At 43.7% G+C, this 8,971-nt stretch overlaps 1 protein-coding gene across 3 annotated transcripts in view; it reads left to right on the plus strand.

Moving 5' to 3' along the window:
• OPTN (optineurin) overlaps positions 1-7,239 on the plus strand; it is a 33,434-nt gene extending 26,195 nt beyond the window's left edge. For 2 of the 3 annotated variants that reach the window (XM_067468885.1, XM_067468886.1), the window contains exons 11-14: positions 146-304; positions 2,674-2,804; positions 3,473-3,555; positions 6,201-7,239. In XM_067468885.1, coding sequence (XP_067324986.1) covers positions 146-304; positions 2,674-2,804; positions 3,473-3,555; positions 6,201-6,325 — 498 coding nt within the window. In that variant the 3' untranslated portion in view covers positions 6,326-7,239. The remainder of the gene's footprint in view (positions 1-145; positions 305-2,673; positions 2,805-3,472; positions 3,556-6,200) is intronic. The other variant, XM_067468887.1, reaches the window with a different exon arrangement.
• The last annotated feature ends 1,732 nt before the right edge of the window (positions 7,240-8,971 follow it).

The following is an 8,971-nucleotide window of genomic DNA, read 5'->3' on the forward strand; positions in this document are numbered from 1 at the left end:
GCCTAGATAATATATTTATGAACTGATTAATAAGTGCAAATTAATTTCAGAAACAAGCTGATTTAATAAGCTTGAGCTGTTAGGCCATAAGACTTCTAAGCGTGTTTCTTTTTGCACATTGTTTCTGTGGCTCAAACTACTGCAGGCTGAAAGTGTAGATAAAACGGTTGCAGACGAACTAATCCACAAGCTGGACCTAGCGGAGAAAGCACTGGCTGCTAAGCAGTCACAAATAGATGAAATGAAGCAAACCATCGCCAAGCAGGAAGAAGAAATTGAGACCGTGGCTGTCCTCCGAGCTCAGGTACAGATACCTGTCGAAAGAGATTAATACAAATTCAGGGAAAGGGCTGGCAAAGGCTTGCAGGCTCATATCAGCATCTTCAGTGGTGCAGGGTGATAGGAAGTGTCACCACACAACGTTTGCAGGGCTGTACATTCCCCATCTCTTTGTTATACTATAAAGCGGGTTTTTTTGTTCATTCGTTCAGTCGTTTCCGACTCTTCGTGACTTCATGGACCAGTCCACGCCAGAGCTCCCTGTCGGTCGTCACCACCCCCAGCTCCTTAAAAGTCAATCCAGTCACTTCAAGGGTGCCATCCATCCATCTTGCCCTTGGTCAGCCCTTCTTCCTTTTTCCTTCCATTTTCCCCAGCATAATTGTTTTCTCCAAGCTTTCCTTTCTTCTCGTGAAGTGGCCAAAGTACTTCATCTTTGCCTCTACTATCCTTCCCTTCAGTGAGCAGCCAGGCTTTGTTTCCTGAAGTATGGACTGGTTGGATCTTCTTGCAGTCCAAGGCACTCTCAGAACTTTCCTCCAGCACCACAGTTCAAAAGCATCTCTCTTCCTTCGCTCAACCTTCCCTAAGGTCCAGCTCTCACATCCGTAGGTGACTAGGGCCAATACCATTGCTTTAACTATGCGGATCTTTGTTGCCAGTGTGATGTCACTACTCTTCACTGTTTTATCAAGATTGGACATTGCTCTCCTCCCAAGAAGTAAGCATCTCCTGATTTCCACGCTGCAGTCTGCGTCTGCAGTAATCTTTGCACCTAGAAGTACAAAGTTTGTCACTGCCTCCACGTTTTCTTCCTCTATTTCCCAGTTGTCAATCATTCTTGTTGCCACAGTCTTGGTTTTTTTTATGTTTAGCTGCAACCCAGCTTTTGCGCTTTCTTCTTTCACCTTGATTAGAAGTTTCTCAGCTCCTCCTCGCTTTCGGCCATCAAAGTATCATCTGCATATCTAAAGTTGATAATGTTTCTTCCAGCAATTTTCACCCCAGCCTTGCATTCCGCCAGCCCTGCACATCGCATGATGTACTCGGCATACAAGTGAAGCTGGTAAACCTTTGAAATTACATTCCTTCCTTCCTTCCTTGTTTGGAACCCTCCCCAAATTCCTTTGGACCAGCCTTTTTCTGGCTCAGAAAGGGTTAAGAGGTTCTGCTGGAACCATCCAGTGTCACAATTCATGTTTCATGTTTTATATGGGTTACAGAGACTCCCGTTGCACCATTTGAGATCTTTTAAAAAAACTGTTTTTCAGAACAGAAGTGGAATTCTGACAGTTAGATGTGTTTGACATTTTTAACCAGGTATCCTCAAACTGTGGCCCTTCAGCTCTTTGGGCCTCTAACTCCCAGAAGCCCTAACAAGCTTATCCAATTGTCACGATAGAATCATAGAGTTGGAATAGACCTCATGGGCCATCCAACCCAACCCCTTGCCCAGAAACAGCAAAACTGCATTCAAAGCACCCCCAATAGATGGCCATCCAGACTCTGTTTAAAAGCTTCAAAAGAAGGAGACTACACCACACTCCGGGGCAGAGAGTTCCACGGCTGAACAGCTCTCACAGTCAGGAAGTTCTTCCTAATGTTCAGATGGAATCTCCTTTCCTGTAGTTTGAAGCCATTCTTCCATTGCGTCCTAGTCTCCAGAGCAGCAGAAAACAAGTTCGCTCTCTCCTCCCTATGTCTTCCTCTCACTTATTTATACATGGCTATCATGTCTCCTCAGCCTTCAATTCTTCAGGCTAAACATGCCCAGCTCTTTAAGCCACACCTCATAGGGCTTGTTCTCCAGACCCTTGATCGTTTTAGTCGCCCTCTTCTGGACACATTCCAGCTTGTCAATATCTCTCTTCACTTGTGGTGCCCAGAACTGGTGTGGTCTAACCAAGGCGGAATAGAAGGTTCCTTGGATCTAGGAACTATACTTCTATTGATGCAGGCCAAAATCCCTTTGGCTTTTTTTGCTCCCGCATCACATTGTTGGCTCATGTTTAACTTGTTGTCCACGAGGGCTCCAAGATCTTTTTCACACGCGTCCCCCATTCTGTATCTTTGCATTTCATTTTTTCTGCCTAAGTGGAGTATCTTGCATTTGTCACTGTTGAACTTCATTTTGTTAGTTTCGGCCCATCTCTCTAATCTGTTAAGAATCCTGCTCCTGTCTTCTGGAGTATTGGCTATCCCTCCCAATTTGGTGTCATCTGAAAACTTGATGATCAGGAATTCTGGGAGCTGAAGGCCCAAGCAGCTGGAGGGCCACAGTTTGAGGATGCCTGTTTTTAACAGTCTGTCCTGGAAGATTGTGGGGAAGAAAAACGGCCCCTGGACTCCTCACCTTTGCCCACCATTACTATTCCTGTTTTGTTCCCTGATCAGATGGAAGTGTACTGCTCTGATTTCCATGCCGAAAGAGCCGCACGAGAGAAAATTCACGAGGAAAAGGAGCAGTTAGCTGTGCAGTTGACATACTTGCTAACAGAGAAGCAGCAACATGAAGGTCTCGGCAGGTAAGAAGTGGATCAAGAGAGGTTTTCCAGTATTATTTATTTATTTATTTATTTACAGCTTTTAGATTCCGCCCTTCTCACCCCGCAGGGGACTCAGGGCGGATTACAGTGTACACATATATGGCAAACATTCAATGCCAATTTTTGACATACAAACATATACAGACATACACAGAGGCTATTTAACTTTCTTTCTTTTTTCTGGCCACCAGGGGAGCTGTCGCTTTCATCGTCCATCTGCGACACTGATGAAGCACTTCCGCATTCCCCGCATGCTTCCCCGCTGGAATGCTTTACTGCAGTCTTCTTTATGGCCTCATAAATCAGTTAATTTAGCCTCCCCACACTTTAAAGTGGTACCTAATTTTCCTACTTGACAGATGCAACTCTCTTTTGGTTGCAAAGGTCGACAACAGGCTACACACAATTGGTTGGAAACCCACTCCAACCTGGGCTGGCTTCGAACTCATGACCTTTTGGTCAGAGTGATCTTAATGCAGCTGACACTCAGCACAATCCCGGTGCTACAATCCCGTCTAGTGGAGAAAAAGGGGGCAAGGTAGCCATGTTTCCCACCCTTTAGGGAGCAATTCTCCTCTCCGTATTCGGTTCTGTTGATGAGAAATGAGAAGTAGATAATACGCTCATTCTCTCTTTTTTCTTTCCAGGAATTCACTAGCAGAAATGCAATCCCGTCATGGAACAAGACTACCATCAGGTCAGGATCATTTATCTCACTTTTCTCAAGGAGGTAAGATTGACACGTCAAACTGATGTTTTACTTTATATAGAGTGCCGTGTTCTGTTCTCACGAAAAGTTCAACTTTTATCATTTGGATTTGTGAGCACAGCTTTTGACAGAAGTTGGGTTTTGGTTGTGTCTACACACATAACTCCAAGACACTGGTATGAAAATGTCTGCACATATATATACACAAAAAGGGCCCCATGTATCCAGGCATATATTTGAAATTTTGAAGGGTCTCAGCTTGGACTGCATGTGGGAGTTACTTTCTGTATGCAGAAAATGTTCAGATATTGGAGCATTCAGCCATATGAACTCCCAAGGACTGGTGAACTAGACTTCAGTCCCCTTGGTGGTACCCTTGTTGTTGTTCATTCATTCAGTCGTTTCTGACTCTTCGTGGCCTCATGCACCAGCCCACGCCAGAGCTCCCTGTCAGCCGACACCACCCCCAGCTTCTTCAGGGTCAAGCCAGTCAATTCAAGGATGCCATACATCCATCTTGCCCTTGGTCATCCCCTCTTCCTTTTTCCTTCCATTTTCCCCTGCATAATTGTCTTCTCTAAGCTTTCCTCATTATGTGGCAAAAAGAAAGGCAAAAGCTGCACATCGCAAGTGCTGAACCTGACTCAGCACATAGAAGATGGCTTTGAAAGGCAGCAGATCACAGGAGCTGTCTTCATAGACCTGTCAGCAGCCTATGATACTGTGAACCACCGCCTCCTCCTGAGAAAACTGTATAATATCACAAAGGACTACCACCTCACCCACCTCATAGGAAATCTGCTACAAAACAGGAGCTTTTTTGTTGAGTTCCAGGGCCAGAGAAGTAGATGGCGGAAACAGAAGAACGGCCTGCCTCAGGGGAGCGTGCTTGCTCCATCCATGTTCAACATCTACACAAATGACCAGCCATTGCCAGAAGGGACAGAGAGTTTCATCTATGCAGATGATCGTGCCATTACCGCTCAAGCAGGGAGCTCTGAGATGGTTGAACAGAAGCTCTCCGAAGCTCTAGGTGCCCTTACCACCTACTACAGGGGAAACCAGCTGATCCCTAATCCATCTAAAACACAGGCATGTGCCTTTCACCTTAAGAACAGACAAGCATCCCGAGCTCTGAGGATAACCTGGGAAGGAATCCCACTGGAGCATTGCAGCGCACCCAAATACCTGGGAGTCACTCTTCACCGTGCTCTGACCTACAAGAAGCACTGCCTGAATATCAAGCAAAAAGTGGGTGCTAGAAACAATATCATACGAAAGCTGACTGACACAACCTGGGGATCACAACCAGACACAGTGAAGACATCTGCCCTTGCGCTATACTACTCTGCTGCTGAGTATGCATGCCCAGTGTGGAACACATCTCACCACACTAAAACAGTAGATGTGGCTCTTAATGAGACATGCCGCATTATCACGGCGTGTCTGCACCGACACCACTGGAGAAACTACACTGTCTAGCTGGTATTGCACCACCTGACATCCGCCGGGGAGTAGCAGCCAATAGGGAAAGGACCAAGGCAGTGACATCTCCAGCTCATCTTCTGTTTGGCTATCAGCCAGCACATCAACGACTTAAATCAAGAAATAGTTTTCTAAGATATACAGAGACATTCGCTGGAACACCCCAGCAAGCGAGGGTCCAAAAGTGGCAGGCTCAAACCCAGAACCTCAATCAATGGCTGATACCAAATGAGAGACTCTCCCCTTACATTACAAACATTTCAGTTGTTTGATGACAGCTGATCTGACCACCATAAGAGGCACTTCACTTAGGTGATCCCTCGTTGGCCGAGTAGGATAGTCTTCCAGGATCAGTGTTGTGGTGGGTCCGTAGGTGACTGTGGAGCCCTATTCTTGATCTGCATCTTCTCTCTCAGTGAGGGCATTGGTTTCCAGGTAGAAGGTGGTCGTGGTCGGGGTTGACTTGACGCGCCTTCCTCTTGGCACGTTTCTCTTTTTCGCCCTCCATTCGTGCCACTTCAGATTCTGCAGCACTGCTGGTCACTGCTGACCTCCAGCTAGAGCGCTCAAGGGCCAGGGCTTCCCAGTTCTCAGTGTCTATGCCAGAGTTTTTAAGGTTGGCTTCGAGCCCATCTTTAAATTTCCTTTTCCTGTCCACCAACATTCCGTTTTCCGTTCTTGAGTTCGGAGTAGAGCAACTGCTTTGGGAGACGGTGGTCGGGCATCCAGAAAACGTGGCCAGTCCAGCAGAGTTGATGGCGGAGGACCATCGCTTCAATGCTCGTGGTCTTTGCCTCTTCCAGCACGCTGACGTTTGTCCGCCTGTCTTCCCAAGAGATTTGCAGGATTTTCCGGAGGCAGTGCTGATGGAATCGTTCCAGTTGCATGTGATGTCTGTAGACAGTCTATGTTTCGCAGGCATAGAGCAGGGTTGGGAGGACAATAGTTTTATAAACATTAACCTTGGTATCCCTACGGATGTCCCGGTTCTCAAACACTCTCTGCTTCATTCGGAAAAATGCTGCACTCGCAGAGCTCAGGCAGTGTTGTATTTCGGTGTCGATGTTGAATGTTTGTCTCCTCTATATTGTTTTAAGTGTACAATAAAAATACAAAGTGAAAATATTAGGGAAAAGTCATCAATCTCTCTTTCTCTCCTTTGCATCCTTTCCCTCCCGAAGGAACGGAAGGTGAGGATTGGCAGCAGCAGCAGCGGAACATCCCAGCGCAATCTTGCCCAAAGTGTGGAATGATTCTTCCGGATATAGACACGCTACAGATACATGTGATGGACTGTATCATCTAATCAGTGTCAAGCAAGATGCACTTAAACGGGACCTGCACTTTCTGTGCAGAGGTGTTCATTTCCATTCACTACTAGAAAGCTTGATTCGTCAGGATTTAACTTCCCTTTTCTATTGATTTCAATGGGGATTGCCAGGTTTTAGTTCTATGTAAAAGAAATATAGCTGGGGAAGAATGGCTTTTTAAATCGCTGATTATCAGATGTCTTTCTCATAGGCTGAAATATAGGAAGCTAACATTGTAAGAGCTTGAGCTGAAATAATTAAAAGACCAACAATGCTGGGAAATTCTATCATTTTGATACTTGGAAGGATGTGTTTGCCAGCATTATTTGCATTCATAAATAAGATTGCATATGTTTTTCAGTTTGCAAGTGTATCTATGTGCCTGCCTAATCTCAGGGAGGTCAACTGAGACTATGTTTTGGTTCACATGTGATATACCTATGGGTAAGTGAATTAACAGTTGCAAGATCTTCCCCCTTAAGAAGAATGATGGATCGAAGTTCTGAAGAACCTGCTTCTTGAATTCAGCTATTTTAAAGTTCTCTTTACAAATAAGTAACTCTTGTAGAAAGTGTGTTATTTTATGCTGAAATGCGGTTGCACTTATTCTAGAAAAGCCACTGCACATGCCCCAGATTTTTCAAGGTGGAAGTTTTCTCCATTGTTTGGGTTCTCACTGATGCTTCAGAATATAGGTACAATAATATCAAGAACTCAAAATTTAGTGTTGATTCCACTTTTGGCTCATTTCTAATTATGAACATATATATTTGATTTAATGTATTTTTGTAACAGAACACTTGAAGCAGAAGATATATGCTTTACCGAAAGGTACTAATGATGTCAAGTTCTGAGTGGCATATGGACTCTATGCTGTAACCAAAAGATTAAAATAAATAGTTCTAAAACAGCCCTCTGGCTGCTATATTGCTTTGCCCTCTTAAAAGAGACTTTAGAGCAGTGTTTCTCAACCTGGGGGTCGGGACCCCTGAGGGGGTCGCGAAGGGGTATCAGAGGGGTCACCAAAGACCATCAGAAAACACAGCATTTTCTGATGGTCATGGGGATTCCATGTGGGAAATTTGAGCCAATTCTATCGTTGGTGGAGTTCAGAATGTTCTTTGATTGTAATGAACTATACATCCCAGCAACTACAACTCCCAAAAGTCGAGGTCTGTTTTCCCCAGGCTCCACCAGTGTTCACATTTGCGCATATTGAGTATTTGTTCCAAGTTTGGTCCAGATCCATCATTGCGTGAGTCCACGGTACTCTCTGGATATAGGTGAACTACAACTCCCAAACTCAAGGTCAATACCCACCAAACCTTTCTAGTGTTTCTAGTGTTTTCCTTTGGCCATGGGAGTTCTGTGTGGCAAATTAGGTTCAAATCCATCGCTGGTGGAGTTCAGAATGCTCTTTGATTATAGGTGAACTATAAATCCCAGCAACTACAACTCCCAAATTACAAAATCAATCCTCCCCCAACCCCAGTAGCATTTACATGTGGTTGCATTGGGTATTTGTGCCCAGTTTGGTCCAGTGAATGAAAATACATCTTGCATTTCTATTTACATTATGATTTATAACAGTAGTAAAATGACTGTTATGAAATAGCAACAAAAACAATGTTATGGTTGGGGGTCACCACTACATGAGGGACTGTATTAAGGGGTCGCGGCATTAGGAAGGTTGAGAACCACTGCTTTAGAGAGAGAGAGAGATTGAGTTTTTAATTACCTGGACTAATTATGCTTGAAAAAGAGAATATAATGACTAGAGTTAATTGAGCTGTTACTATTATAAAAAATAAAATGGTCAAAAGTACTATCGTATTTCTTTTGTATTTGAGTGTCAAATGCAACTATTGTCAATTTGTTCTTTGGAAAGTATATTTTCAAAAGAAGTTAGTCTTTCAAATATATTTGTCTTGTATCGTGTTCAAATAAGAGCATAACTAAGCATTATGAATGCAGCAAAATCAAGGCAACGTGCTTCTATTGAAAATAATGCATTAATTGAAGGCTACAGGCATGCCAGAAGTTCTTTTTTTACATACCATATATTCTGGCGTATAAGACTACTTTTTAACCCAAGAAAATCTTCTCAAAAGTCAGTGGTCATCTTATATGCAGGAGTCGTCTTATACACGGGAGTAATCTTATACACAGCAGTCACCTTATACGCTGGACTAGCCTTATCCGTGGGACTCGTCTTATATGCAGGAGTAGGCTTATACTCCGGGAGTCATCTTACAGAGTGGGTGCTGAAACTTCCAATCCGGATTGGAGAATCTGTGGTTGCTGCATATTGTGGGGGGAGCTCTTTCTCTCCCTCCTTCCTTCCCCCTTTCTGTGTATATGCATTTTGTGTTTATATATCTATATAAATAAAAATGTAATGTTCATTTGTGGGATTAATATAACTCAAAAACCACTGGACGAATTGATACTAAATTTGGACTCAATACACATATCAGGCCAACAAATGACCATCACTCATAAAATCACTGAAAAACACAGCAGAAGAGGCTTAAAAAGCTAAAATCCAAAAAAGTACATTACAACGTATGCACAAAACCACATATATATATGGAAACACACATAGACACATATACACAAATATATACACACAAAACATATAC

The sequence above is a fragment of the Anolis sagrei genome, chromosome 5 (assembly GCF_037176765.1).
Source record: "Anolis sagrei isolate rAnoSag1 chromosome 5, rAnoSag1.mat, whole genome shotgun sequence".
Classification (NCBI taxonomy): Eukaryota; Metazoa; Chordata; class Lepidosauria; order Squamata; family Dactyloidae; genus Anolis; species Anolis sagrei.